The sequence below is a fragment of the Phaseolus vulgaris genome, chromosome 5 (genome assembly GCF_051622355.1).
Source record: "Phaseolus vulgaris cultivar YP4 chromosome 5, ASM5162235v1, whole genome shotgun sequence".
Classification (NCBI taxonomy): Eukaryota; Viridiplantae; Streptophyta; class Magnoliopsida; order Fabales; family Fabaceae; genus Phaseolus; species Phaseolus vulgaris.
In genome coordinates this window covers 7,818,681-7,835,536 of record NC_143502.1, presented here as the reverse complement: position 1 = coordinate 7,835,536, position 16,856 = coordinate 7,818,681, and the positions used below count along the sequence as shown (strand labels likewise).

The 16,856-nt window shown below is 34.8% G+C and overlaps 1 protein-coding gene across 1 annotated transcript; it reads right to left on the bottom strand.

Annotated features, from left to right (window-relative positions):
• Nucleotides 1-11,596: 11,596 nt before the first annotated feature.
• On the bottom strand, nt 11,597-13,748 carry LOC137833914 (uncharacterized). The gene is made up of 2 exons (XM_068641982.2): nt 13,481-13,748; nt 11,597-12,246 (listed from the first exon to the last, which is right to left on the bottom strand). Exons 1-2 carry the CDS (start codon nt 13,746-13,748, stop codon nt 11,597-11,599), a joined length of 918 nt encoding a protein of 305 aa, XP_068498083.2.
• Between the last annotated feature and the right edge of the window lie 3,108 nt (nt 13,749-16,856).

The window sequence follows — 16,856 nt, the reverse complement described above, 5'->3', positions numbered from 1 at the left end:
ACATAAAGGGTGGTAAGAACCCTAACAAGGTACACGGTTTCTAAGCTTGAAACTGTTGGGTTCAATAGTGTCTAAGTTCAAGAGGGGGGTGAATTGAGCTTATAAAAAATTCAACCAGATTCAGTTTTATCACAGGACAGAGAAAAAGAATCTATTTATTTAGCAATGAATAGATTTATTTTTCCTGCTTAGATTGACAAGATAGCTATTCAGATTTCTGATATTAAGGTTTCAATTGATTTTAACAAAGATCACGGAAGCATATTGATAATCACAGATGAGAGAAATCAGATTGTTCAATTCAAATCCAATTTATGAGAGTCAAACCAGAATAATATGTGCTAATAGATATACTAGGTTATATGCAAAACAGATTGCCTCAAATGAGTGCAAATTATTTGTCCAGATGCTATTTAGATAGTCTTATCAGAAAACAAGAACAAACCCAGAAAGAACAGATTCAATTTTAATCGAACAGGTTTATTTTTCTAACAGATCAACAAAGGAAACAGTAAATGAGTGCAGAGATTGAGAGAGATTTGAACACATCGAGATTATACTGGTTTACTCAATTGAGCTACATCCAATCTCACCTAATCCAAGGTGAAATCCACTAAAACACAATTCAAAACAATTACACAACCACTGTTCTTGAACCCTACAAGAACATGACACACCTTGCTGAAAAACACTATTCATGCACACACGACTCTTCAAGAAACCCTATCAAGAAGAGTCTTACAATCACACTTTACAAGATATTGAAAGATGAAATGAATACACCTGGAAAGAGAATGCAGAAATCTGACTTAGACCAGTAGAACAAATTGCACACATAGTGACAGCACCACCAACCAAGCTTTAGAACCAAACAAGAACAAACACAATTTCTGGTTTTGAAAATCTTTCAAGAACACATGCTAATTCTCATAAATCTCTTACTCTCTGTGTAAAAACCGTTTTCTCAACAACCACCCTTAAGTCAGAACCAACTCTCCTTTTATAAGAAACATTTTATAACAGACTTTTAAAAAACAGTTAAAGCAGTTATAAAATGAACAGATTGAAAGTAAAAAGAATAGATTTATTTTCAAAGGCAAAGAGAGTTTCTGAAAGGTTGCAACTTAGTCATAAGGGACTTAGCCAATCTACTTGGTGCAAAGATAAAGATGTGAAAAACCTTTTAAGAACCAGGCACCAGATTAAAAAGAATCTATTCATTTAAGAAAAAACATATTCATTTTCAAAAAGATAACTAGAGATATTTGAATAGATGAAACTCAGTCGTTTTGATAGTATGAAGACTAAGTCAAAAAACATGATGTACAAAACAAGGTTATCAAAAAATCTTAACAAAACATCAGTTTAAGAAAGAATCTATTCATTTAAGAAATAACATATTCATTTTTTGTGCAGTAAAGCATATTTTTGCAAAGCATGTGAAAAACATTTATAGAAAACATTGTGCTTGCTCTTATCACATGGTTAAGGGTTAAGAGGTGGGTCATGCAACAAAAAGCTCACTTTAAACAATCTCTAATCTAAACACAAGACAACCCCTAACACCAAACTCAAACAACAAAGCAAAATACAAAAGGCTTCATCAAACACATTGTCTTGAAGGGAACAACATCCATCTTCAACAGAAACTACTTTATACTCTTACTGCTTCTTTGCCCCATAATTGACTTGAGCATTGGAGTGCAAACGACCGATAGGGTGCCCTTTGTCTTTGCAGGTAAAGAGCGCTTTGATCAAGTGAAGTGCATACCAGAAGAAGACAGGCGGAGCCAGAAGCTGTCGTTCGAGTCAACGACAACCGAGTCAACCGGTGAGAACAGTCATGTGACCAAATGAATATTTATTGCACTTGAAAACACACTCAACTAACCTTCCAAAATGACCAATGGATCCTCTCGTACAAACGCATCCTTCAATATCCTGGAACCAGAGGTTGTTCCTTCCCACCCGACAAGCACATATGTGAATTTCATGTCAAAATCATAAGCAACAAATATGTTTTGCGTTGACCAGTCTTTTCTTCCACGAAAACGAGGAGCATCAGCTCGGGGGACTTTAACACAGACATGAATGTCATTTATGGCACCTAAACAATCCTAATACACAAAAAATTCACATTTATAAATAACTTACATTGCATACAACATGAATTAAATATTTAACTATTGTTTCTCATATTCATACCTTAAAGTATTGAAAAAATCAATTATTGTTTAAGATATGAGGTTCAATCTCGATCCCAGTTGGTTGAATTAAGAACTCTCCATGCAACATCAATATTGCCTTCAAAACATTATGAAAGTGACGAGACACTCTTTCTCCAGATAAAAAAGAAGAACGAAACACTTCGATTCTTGACGTTATGACCAATGATGTGTAAAATTTTAGTCACTTGTTCTTCAACTGTAGATCATAATGCATCTTTAACCATCCCCGTTCCTCTTATTCGTTGACATAAATTAATAAATGCTTTTGAATCCATGCGAATAATGTCACAACATCTTTCAATATGGACCAAGTACGATATCAATTCTTGTTGACGACGTTCTTTTTGTGGAACAAACTCTGGTATAACATTATTTGTCTCAGTTAATACACGCAACACATTCAATCCATATCCAATCATGCAAAGGATTGTCATTGTTGCTATTTGTGTCCACAAATTGATTTGCTCTTGTATTTGTGGAATTAGTGTGAAATCAACACCAACTACATCGGGATTCATCTCATTCGTGCTAAACTTCTTGACATTGTCGAAATACATATACCAATGATTATCGTTATCCATAATCACAAATCTTTAACAATCATATAAGTTTAACTATTAGGTCTAAATAACCACATTTTAGAAAAATAATAATACGTAAAATTAAAAATAAAATTATATAATTCATAAAAAAAATATTCTTTATACTATTTTTTTTTTTGAAAAAAATTAAATATTATATGTAAACTCTGTAAAGTGGAATACTTATAATTATTCTACAAATTCAGAATAATATTTATAAAATTATTTTACTTGATTTTAGAAAAAATTAAATATTATATGTAAACTATCTATTAAGTAGTATTTTAAAATATTTAAATATTCTTTATACTTATAATTATTTTATAAACTCAAAATAATATTTATAAACTTCTTTTACTTGATTTTAGAAAAATTTAAATATTATACGTAAACTATCTATAAAGTAGTATTTTAAAATATTTAAATATTCTATATACTTATAATTATTTTATAAATTCAAAATAATATTTATAAAGTTATTCTACTTGATTTTAGACAAAATTAAATATTATATGTAAACTATCTATAAAGTAGTATTTTAAAATATTTAAATATTCTGTATATTTATAATTATTTTATAAATTCAAAAATAATATTTATAAATTTTTTTTACTTATTTTAGAAAAAATTAAATATTATATGTAGAATATCTATAAAGTAGTATTTTAAAATATTTAAATATTTTATATACTTATAATTATTTTATAAATTCAAGATAATATTTTTAAAGTTTTTTAAATTTTTTTTAGAAAAAATTAAATATTACGCATAAACTCTATGTATTTTCAAATAGCAGAAAAAAATTAAATATTAATAATTTTTTTTTTATCTAAGTATCAGATAAAATTAAAACTCATTTAAAGAGTTTTATTCTCCAAATTTGATTATCCAGATTCCAAATCCATTATCTATGAAATTTATACCGGTAGAAAATATAGAGAACCACGGTGCCAGAACTACCAACAATCACCAACAGAACTGTCCACCAACCACCACCAGCGGAACTGTTCACCAATCACCACCAACGCCACCAACGGAACTCCACCACGAACGGAACCCCACCCACACCTTGCACCTCTGACAACCGCGCACTTCCAACGCTTGCGAACCTCTAACGACCGCAGACCTCCTACCATTGCGCACCTCCGACCACCTCTAAGATCCCCCCTCAACTCAAAACACATAACTCACCTCCTCTCCTCTCCCATATTTATCATCTCTATCATATTTATCACTCTATTAACTCATCACCCACCACAGTTAAAGTAACTCACCACAGTTAAAGAACCTTGTACGAATTTGTGTTCTTGCAGATGGAATCTCATGCAAAGCGAATATCTGAAACTTCATGACACTATTATGATACATGAGGATAATAGGAAGGATAATATAGTAAAAGTCAAAACTTTCTCACCAAATCTTCACAAGTCAACAAAGAAGCTTTCTTCATTTTCTTTGTTTCTCCTCTTCCTTTATTAACCGCAAACTCCTAGATGCAACATGAAGTTTACTTATTTTTCAATAGGAGTAAACCGAGTAAAAAGTATTAACCCATAGTGAAAATGATAACACTAATCAAATATGAGCCACAATGTCTCCACTTGAATGCCGACCTTCGCCTTTAACATGCAACCTACCTAATCCTATCGCTTTTCTAGTAAATTGTTCCCCTTTTTTGCCAATAAATATTACTTTTTCTTTCCCCACTCAAAACGATTTTTGTTTTCATCTATATCTATAGAAAAATGTCCTCATTTTGTCTTGTGAAAATAAAAGACGTCATTTATTTAAGACTTAAAACTTTCAGTTTACAAATCTTTCTTCTAATGCTAAAAGTGTTGCCAGGGTAAAATTTTACCTATATCATGATTAAAAAAATTAAAATTAAAATGATATTTTTAAAACTATATTTTTTAATTTATGGGAAAATATTAAAGTAGATGCAAAAGTTATTTGTGTGACACAATTTTATGATTAAGTCAAGGTAATATTTATTTTTCCATTTTATGTTTATTATGTCTTAGTTAATTTTACAATTATATATATTGCATCATAACTATTTCTAATTAGATATTCGGAAAAACGTGTTTAATAAATGTTCTTACAAAAAGGAACCAAGAACACTCGAACCAAAATGACAAGACGACCTTTTATACAAATCTTCCGGTCTCGGGCTGGACTCTCGGTTTCCTATTGGGCTGAACTACTTCTCGGGCTGGACTCTCGGTTTCCTCTTGGGCTGAACTACTTCCTGGGCTGGACTCTCAGCTACTTTTCTCGGCTGCTCCTCTCGGCTGCTCCTTTCGGCTGGTATTCCTCACAGGTGGGGGGATGTACCTGCAAGTCGCTCCGATGCCAAAGTCAGAAACAATTCAATGGTTTTTCAGATAAAATCACTCTTACCTTTTTCTTGTGCTGACCTCCTATTTATAGGGTTTCGTTGATGGGCCTTCTACAGTACTTTTGGACTTTCTTTTTACACCTTTTTATTATTTTTACACCCCCTTGTGCAAGTTCCTTATTTAAATTGGGCTTTATTATAATTTCTATTATCCTTTCAGGTTTCGGTTCAGACCTCTCGGTTTTAACTTATCACTTTGGTTATTTAACATGTAGTTCTCGGTCTATACCTCTCGGTTTTAGGCTAACAGTACACTGGCCCCCGAGACAAAAATAGTTTATTTATATTTAAAGAAAAGTATTTGTGTCTTAATATAATATAATAGTTTTGAGTTTTGATTTGATTTGGTATTTAATGCCTTGGTTTTCGTAATTTACTTTTCTGAAAATATATGATTTGACATGAAATGCCTATTTTAACCGTTAGATCATATATATTTTTGAATAGTTGTGTGATCACAACGTTTCAAATTCTAGGGTTCGCGTGGGTTATAAATAGGTTCCTCATTGAGCCTTTTTACGATTGTGAAACTTATTGCTATTAAACAAGAAGTTCATTTTCCATCTTCAGTTGATTCTGGCAAAGGTAATGTCTCTTTCAAGGTTTTCTGCTAGTGATGATTGTTCGAGCGCTGATGGTGAATCAATTGGGCGAGTGGTTCGAGAAGAGGATCATCCAGACTCAAAGTCTTCATCTGCTACCCCTTCTTGCATGAATGATTCCAATGGAGCCCCTACTATTGATGTTCCTCAAGAAGTCGAATTTATATTGCCTCGGAAAAACCTTCGTCCAGGTTATCTGTGGGTTAACCCTAAAGTTCGGGAATATTTTTCGAAGTATCGTTCTGCTACTGAACTTCGTAGTTTTCTTTCTCATTCTCAGATTTATTATTCTGACATTGAAAATGATATTATTTCTTTTCGGCGTGTTGGAGATGTTGATAATGTTTGCCATGGCCGAGAAGATGATAGCTATGAATTTTTTTATTTTTATGCTTGCTTTTTTAGAGACCTTCATATTCGATTGCCTTTGAACAACTTTCAAATAGGCGTTCTTAATTTTCTTAATGTTGCTCCTACTCAGCTTCACCCTAATGGTTGGGCTGCAATGCAAGCTTTTAGTATTTTGTGTAAATTACTATCGCTTTCTCCTAGTCCTGCTTCTTTCTTGTGTACTATTATAGTTCTCGGCCTGGTAAACGACCAGGATGGCTATCTCTTATTAGTAAATCCAACGTTTGCTTCCTTAAACCTTTTACATCATCATATAAGGATTTTAAGGGAGGTTTTTTCAAAATTCTAATAGAGCCGATAGGAAAAGAGTATTTTTTTAATGGAGATTCTCCAAAATTTCCTCTTTACTGGACAAGAGATCCCGTGAAGTTTAATTCATTATCTTTTCACTCAATGGGGGCGGCCGATCGTCATGTTATTGAAGTTTTCAGTCACCTCTCGTACCAAGTTCCCACTCGCACCTTGCTACAATTGTATACTTCATCCCATCCTCGAGAAGATCTTATTGGTAGGTGGTTGTTCTTCATTTTCTTGTTTTATAGGATGAGTTTTTTAACTTTGCTAAGTTTTTTATTGATTTTCAGCTTTGATGGCAAGCACAAATCCGAAAGCTCGGTCTTATTTTTCGAAGCTGCTAAACAAGGTAGGTGATGTAACTCCTCGGCGTGAAAATGTGGTGAATCCTGTTGTTGAAATGGAAGGAGCGGAGCGTGTTGCGCCTGTTGAAGTGGTTGAAGTTACACACAATGTTGATGTTGCCGGGCCTTCGAAAAAATCAAAGAGGCGAGATAGAAGCAGCAAGAGATCACACTCTTCTTCTCGGCGTCATCGCCGCGTTGAGAATGTTTCGTCTGAACCGCTCTCTGAAACCATTTTTTGTGCATCAACGAAGTATGCGAAGTTTGTCCAAACTTCTTTTAACGAATCGTCTTATAACATGTTGAAAAATATGGATGCTGCTTCATTAGCGGATTCTATTATTGAATTGTCGAGTAGAAGTTTGTTGATTGGAAAAATGATGAAAGAGAAAAATGGAAGCTGTGTGTCTTTATCTGAATTTGAGAAATTGAGGACTGACCTTGCTGAATATAAGGAGAAAACAAGCTCTTTGTTCGAACAACTAGAAGAGATGAAGAAACAGAAAAGTGAACAAGAAGTTGCAAAGGAAGATTTTAAAAAAAAAAATTGTTGAATTGAAGAATGAAAGCTTGAGGTCTAGTGAAGAAAACGCTCAACTTCGTAAAGAGAATCAATTGTTGAATGAGAAGGTATCAGCGTTATTGTCTACGAACGAAGCCGACAAGAGCACCATCAAACTTATGGATGAAGAGATAAATCAGCTGAGGACCAACGTTTTTGAAGCCGAAAGCTTTATATTTGAACAGCATCAACTTGGTTTTGAGAAGGCGCTTCAGCAAGCAAAATATTTTTACAAGATTCCACTTGATGAAGGCAACTTTGATGTTAAGAAGGATTTTTACAAGGGTGAATTGGTGCTGGCTAACGAGATTCCAGACACTGATGCTGAAGATATCAACATTGAGAGCTAGAGGGGCGTAGGTTTATTTGCCGAAAGTAGATTTATTTTGAACTACTAATCCATGTATGGATGCTTTTTGATATGCTAATCCATGTGGGGACATTCGTTTTGTTAATGTAATGTCTTTTTGAGAACCTTAATACGTATAAAGTTTATTGGTTTGTCAATTGTTATCTTGCGTTATTGATCGGATACTTTGCGTAATTGTGACCTGCCGGTTTAATTGTGACCTGCCGGTTTACATGTTTGAAATGTTTTAGTAAACATTTTGACGTTTATGTCTAGATGTTTACTTTTTTAGTCTCCTATCATGAAACATGTTTGTAACTACTTATTCTTTTCAATTGTAATATCTCTAATACAATTACGTTTTGTTCGCACCCCAAGTATCTTTCGGTTTTTATCCGAAAGTTGTTTCAAAATAGCGGATTCTTTGCGAATTTTGTAATCTATGAACGTATGAAATCAAGTTTATGCAAAATATTATAATGGGTTATTGATTCATAATTTATTATAGTGACCAAGAACATTTCTTATTTTGTCGGCTTTCTTATCCAATTTATTATCAACATAAGTATGGTATGCGAGTGAGTTTTTATTTGGAATGAAATCGTCCGAGACCACTAGTTTTATGAGTGTACGATTTTTCGGGTGGGTTTTCACTTAGAGTGAAATCATCCAAGACCGAAAGTTTTATGAATAGATGCTTTTTCGGGTGGGTTTTCACTTAGAGTGAAATCATCCAAGGCCGAAAGTTTTATGAATACATGTCTTTTCGGGTGGGTTTTCACTTAGAGTGAAATCATCCAAGACCGAAAGTTTTATGAATACATGTCTTTTCGGGTGGGTTTTCACTTGGAGTGAAATCATCCAAGACCGAAAGTTTTATGAATACATGTCTTTTCGGGTGGGTTTTCACTTAGAGTGAAATCATCCAAGACCGAAAGTTATGTAAATGAACAAAACATTGTTAATGGATAATGCTTCTTCATTGATGGATAGATATATACACGGAGTCTTCTTTTTACATCTTCCAATTCAACTAAAATAAAACTTTAAATGACTTGTATTCCATGTTCTTGGTACTATTTTTTCTTCTAAAGTTTCCAATCTGTATGCTCCATTTTGCAAATTTTCGAGTATTCTGAATGGACCTTCCCAGTTAGATGCCAATTTTCCATGTCATGGATCTTTTCGTGCATCAGTTCGCATTCTCCATACCAAATCCCCCTCCTTAAAATCTCTGAATTTTACTTTCGCATTGAACCTTTTCATTGCCCTTCTTTTTACTGCTGCCTCTTTTATTTTTGCTCGCTCTCTAAGTTCTTCAATAAGATCAAGGTCGGTTCTCAAGCATTCATTGTTAATGTTCCAGTCTTCTATCTGCCCTCGTAATGTTGGTTCATTCACTTCTACAGGTAACATTGCATCCATCCCATATGTGAGGTTGAATGGTGTTTCACCAGTTGAAGTTTGTGGTGTGCATCTATATGCCCATAAGATTTCTGGTAACTTCTCTGCCCATAAACCTTTGGCACTTCCTAACCTCTTCTTCAATTGTCCCAAAATAACTTTGTTTGCAGCCTCCGCTTGTCCATTCGTCTGTGGATGTTCAACTGAAGTGCTTGTTGACTTGATTCCCAAATCTGCATAAAATTCCATAAGTTTTTTGTCAATGAATTGTCGGCCATTGTCAGTTATTATGGTGTGTGGGATTCCAAATCGACATATTATATTTTTCCATATAAATGTTTGAACTTGCTGAGCTGTTATCTTAGTCAGTGCTTCTGCTTCTATCCATTTTGTAAAGTAATCTATAGCGACTATCATGAATTTAGTTTGTCCCCGACAGAGTGGAAATGGACCGAGTATATCAATTCCCCATTTTGCAAACGGCCATGGAGAAATAATTCCTTGTAACGCTTGTGCTGGTATATGGTTCAAACTTCCAAACTCTTGACACTTCTTGCATGTTTTAACATAAATTTCACAATCTTCTCGGAGTGTTGGCCAATAATATCCAGCTCTGCAAACTTTTGTTGCCATTGTTCGAGCTCCACAATGTAATCCACACATTCCTTCGTGAAGTTCTTTCACTACATATTGAGCTTGCTCTTTTGAGAGACATTTTAACAAAGGTATTGAATATCCGCGTTTGTAGAGTTCATCTCCAATTAACACAAAACTAGCTATTTTTTTTGTCATTTTTGTATCCAGTTGAACACCTTGCTCTTGATTCTTTATGGCTTCCATATATGTTTCTATCCATTCATCTTTTGTTGTGGTAACGTTGCAACATTCCTCGAAACCGACTGTCGGATAACTGAGGGTTTGTTGTATAACCGAATTGTGCTGGAGTTGCCGCTGTTGACTTGCCAATTTGGATAATGAATCTGCTTTCATGTTTAGTTCTCTCGGAATATATTTTATTTCAGCTTGTTTGAAACATTGCATGACATTTAATACCTTATGATAATATTGCATCAATAATGGATCTTTTACCTGATAATCTCCTCGTACCTGTCCCACTGAGAGCTGAGAATCACTTTTGCAAATGACGTTTTCAACTCCCATGTCTCTCGCCAATAGTAGTCCTGCAATAAGAGCTTCGTATTCGGCCTGGTTGTTGGATGTTCTGAACTCGAATCTCAATGCCATCTCTATTTGGAAGTTGTCTGGTCCTTCAAGTACTATCCCCGCTCCGCTTCCTTTTTTGCTTGACGCGCCATCTACATACAATATCCACTGCTCCTGTTGTGCTGTTGTCGGCATCTGGATGATGAAATCCGCAAGGGATTGAGCTTTGATTGGTCCTCTCGGTTCATACTTGATTCCATATTCGGAAAGCTCCATTGACCATGTCACCATTCTACCTGCAAGCTCTGGTTTTCTCAAAATTCTTGATATTGGATAATCTGTCCTCACAATTATTTGATGATTCTGAAAGTATGGCCGAAGACGTCTTGCGGCGTACACCAAGGTTAAGGCAATTTTTTCTACTTTGGGATATCTGGTTTCAGCATTTTGAAGGGATCTACTTACAAAATATATTGGTTTCCGGTCCGGATTCTCTTGGATTAACGCTGCTCCTATGGCTTCATTGGAAGTTGCTAAGTAAACTATGATGGGTTGGGTCAACTCAGGTTTGATTAGGATTGGTGGTTCAGCTACCATACTTTTGATTTGAGAGAAGGCTTGCTCACATTTTTCATTCCACTCAAAGGTTTCAGATTTTTTTAACAAGCTTATTATCGGTTTAGTTTTTTCAGCTAAGATTGGTAAAAACCTTGACAATGAATTTAGTTTTCCCACTAATCTCTGCACCTCTTTCAGGTTTTTCGGGTTCCCCATCTTCATAATTGCTTCGCATTTATCAGGATTAGCCTCAATCCCTCTGTTGGTTAACATAAAACCTAGAAATTTCCCACCTTTGACGCCGAACACACATTTTTCTGGGTTGAGACGTATATTGTACTCTCTTATGCGTGAAAACACCTCCTCAAGATCTCCCAAATGTTTCTCCACTTCTTCTGACTTCACAACCATATCGTCCACATATACTTCCATGTTTTTTCCAATTTGATCTTTGAACACCTTATCCATCAATCTCTGATACGTTGCTCCAGCATTCTTTAAGCCGAAAGGCATGACTTTGTAACAATAATTTGTCGTATCTGTGGTAAAAGCTGTTTTGGGCACATCCGGCTCATACATCTGTATTTGGTTATATCCTGAATAAGCATCGAGAAAACTCATCATTTCTTGTCCAGACGCCCCATCTACCAATCGGTCTATGTTGGGCAATGGATATGTATCTTTCGGACAAGCTTTATTCAAGTCCGTATAATCTGTACACATTCTCCACTTTCCATTCGGTTTTTTGACAAGCACCAATTGGATAACCATGTCGTATATTGAGCTTCCTTAATGAAACCAGCTTGCATTAACTTCTCAGTTTCTTCTATTGCTGCCTTTCGTCTCTCTTCACCCAACTTTCTTCGTTTCTGAGATATCGGTCTCGCTTCTCGACATACCGACAACTTGTGACAAATTACCTTTGGATCAATTCCAGGTATATCAGACGGTGTCCAAGCGAACAAGTCTTTGTTATTGCGTAACAATGTGATAAGTTTGTTTAACAATTCTTCGGGCAAACTTCCACTTATATAAGTGCATTGCTTCTCGTCCCGGCCTAATACTACGGCTGTAGTCTCTTCTTTTGGTTCCAATCTTTCATCATTTAATCTTGGGTCCAAATCCGCCATTGCTACCATTCTTTCGGTATCTTTGTGTGTCTTCAAATTCATCTTCAAACCGGCCGCATAACACTCTCGAGCATCTCTTTGATTAACATAGACTGTTGCTATCTCCCCCTTTTCTGTTGGAAATTTCATTGCTAAATGTGGTGTTGAAACTATGGCTCCCAACTTATTCAAAGAAGATCGTCCTAACAACACATTATATGATGTAGGAGCATCCACCACTGATGAGCATATATTTATTCACACACAATAGCCTTAATCATAGATTATTGGACTATAATAATAAATAAATCCATTGTTTTAATTAATATTCTTATAATTGGGTTTATTTGGGCCTTAACTATTATTATTGTTAATTTTGTCTTTTTAGAGTAAATTATCCAGAGGAAGCATCTACCTTTGTGAATGAGCCAAATATGCAAAAGTCCAAGTGCTTCTTGAACCAAAACAGAAAAAATATTTTGAGGAGAAGAAAGAGAAAATAAAAGCTACAAGATTCCAGAAACAGAATTGGAAGCAAATCTTCTGCAAAATAAAAAGAATTATGGAAAGATAGAAACTTGGAAACGGTTAACAAAATATAAACTACAATATTCTCTCAAGATCCTTGGAGCAGAAAAGCCTATAAAAGGACACAAGCATCAAGGAGAAAAAGGGGGAGCTTCATAGGGTTTTCTTAGTTTATTTTCTTCTTAGTAATTCTTTTGTTTTGCCTCCGCATGGAAGGCTAAACCTTTTTGGTTGATTCTTTTGTAATTCCCCATTGAGTTATGAGGTTTTGTTCAATAAAAGTTTCGATTTTTAATTCTCTATAGCAGTTGTTTTTATTGTCTAATCTCCTGGAAAACTGGTTTTTGTGAGAGGTTGTACTTAAACGCATGATTGAGAGTCTTCCTTATCTTAAACTTTGGTTTCTTAGTTAGTTCGCATTGTTCTAATTAATTTCTTGGGCGCATGATTCAAGGGAGAGGAGGTAAGCATTCCCATGGAGTATACGCATGGAACAAAGTGGGTATTGATTAAACTAGTAGACGCATGCTTTATTAGTGAGTTTCAGTTGAATCAGATCAGCGCATGTTCAATCTGGTTTAGCTCTGTTGGAGGATTGAGAAAAGATTAATCTTTAGAGAACCTGTGAAGAATTCAATGGTGGAAGAACTTGGGATCAACCGCTTTTTATTTGCTATTTTAATCTCTTTTATATTTTTTGCACAACTATCTCAAACCCCCTTTTTATCTTTATTGTTATTGCTAACTTTTATTGCTTGCAGATAGATTTTAAATCCTGATCAACTGATTTTACTATTGGATTCGTTGGAAGACGACTTGGGGTCATCTGACCACAATTATACTATCATCTCTCTAGTGTTAGACAAGTCTACGCTAGAATCATATTAATTTGACAGCAAAACGACAGCTATCAAAAATATCTGATTTTGATCTTTTTAGTCTTACTCCCTCTTCCAAACGTAGTCATCAAATCCACATATCCTTTCGTGCTGACTCTTTCCCCTGAGAAGCCAATGATTTGTTCTCGGAAAGGTACAATGTCTTCTTCTTTTAGATGCAATCTTTTGAAAGTATCCCAAAACAGAATATCAACTGAGCTTCCTTGATCAACCAAGGTTTTCATGACGGCATATTCGGCTATTTCTACTGTTATCACCATAGGATCGCCATGATCAGGATCAATTTCTTGAAAATCTTCATCTGTAAAAAGCATTGGTGGCAAAGTTCTTCTTTTGAAAATGTGGTTAATGGTCCTTATACTTCTCCAATGTTGTTTCCTTGCTGATGATGATTCTTTTCCAGAGAAACCACCTGAAATAGTATTTATAAACCCCCTGACGGGTCTCCCCAAACTTCGTTCCCTACTTCTCCTTACTGATTGTGTGTTTTGGTAAGCTCTATCATTTCTTCCTTTTGATCTCCCACCTCTTCTATCATCTCTTTTTTCTATTCTTTTTTCTCTTTCAAATCTGTCTGCCCTTCTCTCTCCTGTTCAATTCCTTTCAATCTTCTCTCCGGACTTGACCTCAGTCTAACATTTCCTCCTTGAACAAAACGTTTCAACTGCCCAGCCTGAATCAATTCTTCTATTCTATCTTTTAACCCAACACACTCCTCTGTATGATGGCCATGATTTTTATGATATTCACAATGTTTGGTGTGGTCGGCCATTTCCGGTGTTCGTGCTTTTCTAGGTGGTGGTATTATCTCTGCCGCCATGGCTTCTCTCAGGACTCTTGTTCTGTTTGTATTCAAGGGTGTGTATTGCTGGAACTTTCGGCTTCTGAATTCTTCTTTGGCTCTTCTAGCCATAGGTCCACTTTCTTTTTCTATCACCTTTCTTTCACCTCCATCCATCCTTGCCTGATTCTGAAACTCTCTCAGTTCTTCCATTTACATGAACTTCGACGCTCGTTGTCTTAGTTCATCTAAATTAGTCGCAGGTTTCTTGCAGAGACTATCAGCAAACGGCCCTGGCTTTAGTGCTGTTATCATATGATGCATGGTAACCTCTGGGCTGAGATTTCGAATTCCCAGGGCAACCTTCCCAAAGCGTTCCATGAACATTCTTAACGACTCTCCCTTTTCTTGTCTTATATTCACTAAAGCAATCGAGGTTAGATGATGGGGACGACTGGTTGCGAACTGAGCTCCAAACTTTTCCACCAATGTATCAAAACAATCTATGCTCAAGGGCGGAAGGCGTGTGAATTAACTTAATGTTGCCCCTTTTAACGTTGTAGGGAACACTCTGCACATAATAGCATCGTTCCATGTATATAGACTGATTTATGTGGTATATACCGCAACATGTTCATCAGGGTCTGTGCTTCCGTCATATTTGTCAATAGTTAAATTTCTCCAATTGTCAGGCAATGGAGTATCAACTATAACATCATAGAAGGGATGTTTTCTTGAAGATGCTCCTGCAAAAACTTCAGAATCTCCGAGCAATCTTCTTTTCGTTTGGGAACTTTCATTGTGATAAATCCTCTCATTGACTTGTGCTCTTGGCTGAACGGTTTCAAATGATGCGTTCAAAATTGTCTCCTCTTGTAATTTTCTCCTCATGCGTGCGTTTTCGGCTCTTAGCACACTCAATTCTTCTTCATTACTCTTTTTTAACGTCTCAAACTCTTTCTGCAGCTGCATCAACATTGTCATTGGCATGCTGACATTATCTGCTTGCTCTCCTTCTTGTTCTTCTCTTTGATCCATCTTGTCTTCTACCTTTCTTTCTAACTAGTTCTCGGCCCCACGGTGGGCGCCAAAATGTTCTTACAAAAAGGGACCAAGAACACTCGAACCAAAATGACAAGACGACCTTTTATACAAATCTTCCGGTCTCGGGCTGGACTCTCGGTTTCCTATTGGGCTGAACTACTTCTCGGGCTGGACTCTCGGTTTCCTCTTGGGCTGAACTACTTCCTGGGCTGGACTCTCAGCTACTTTTCTCGGCTGCTCCTCTCGGCTGCTCCTTTCGGCTGGTATTCCTCACAGGTGGGGGGATGTACCTGCAAGTCGCTCCGATGCCAAAGTCAGAAACAATTCAATGGTTTTTCAGATAAAATCACTCTTACCTTTTTCTTGTGCTGACCTCCTATTTATAGGGTTTCGTTGATGGGCCTTCTACAGTACTTTTGGACTTTCTTTTTACACCTTTTTATTATTTTTACACCCCCTTGTGCAAGTTCCTTATTTAAATTGGGCTTTATTATAATTTCTATTATCCTTTCAGGTTTCGGTTCAGACCTCTCGGTTTTAACTTATCACTTTGGTTATTTAACATGTAGTTCTCGGCCTATACCTCTCGATTTTAGGCTACCAGTACAATAAATAAACGTACTTAAGGATATGAATAAACTATAACATGTATTATTAATTTTAAATTGTATTAGATATTTAAATAAATATGGGTTTTAATATATTATTGAGAATAATAAACTGAAAAAAGGTTATAAAGAGAATCATTTTCATAAATACTAAAATGGTTGTTAATCGTATTGATGATATAAAAGAAACAGAAATGGTGATAGTAATAAATATTTGTTATTCTTCTATATGAGATTAGAGATTTTGTCATTCTTAATTTAATTATATTAATTTAATTTAATTTTTATTGTTTATTTTAAAAATTAGGTAAAAAAGGATAGGGTTGAAAATTTTAAATTTCATCTAAAAAGTAAAAATTTGAAATTCTTCACATTTTCAATCAAACTTGTGTTTATTTTCATATTCCCTTTAACTTGATTTTAGTTTTGAAAGTTGTGGATGTGATAAAATAGAAACATTATTAGGATGAGATATGGACCAGGTTTTTTTTTATTGATATTGATATTTTTTTTATTTAAATTGTTAGATTTTTTTTAAAACACTATTATTTTATATTCGATATTGGTTAGAATTTTATCAACAATACTATTCTTTTATGCAATGTGAAGTATATTTTTTTATTAATACTTTTTTTAATATTTATAGTGATTAATTTTTTATTATAGACTTGAATGTTATTATTTCTCAATAATTTCTTTTAATTTTTTTAAATATTAATTGAAAAATATTCATTCAATACTAACTATAATTGTTTAACATTTAAATAATTTTATGTATTAATGTAATTGGATTTGATGACAATTAAAATACTTTAAAAAAAAATTGGAATTGATTTATTTAAATAAATATTTAGAAATATAATAATTTAAAATAATATCAATTTAAATTTAATATATATAATGTGTTAGAAATTGAAAAAGTTTTCCCATTCAAATCCAAGGTAAAAGTGAATCGATTTGACACGGGGATTCCTCTTTCTCCTTTTAAT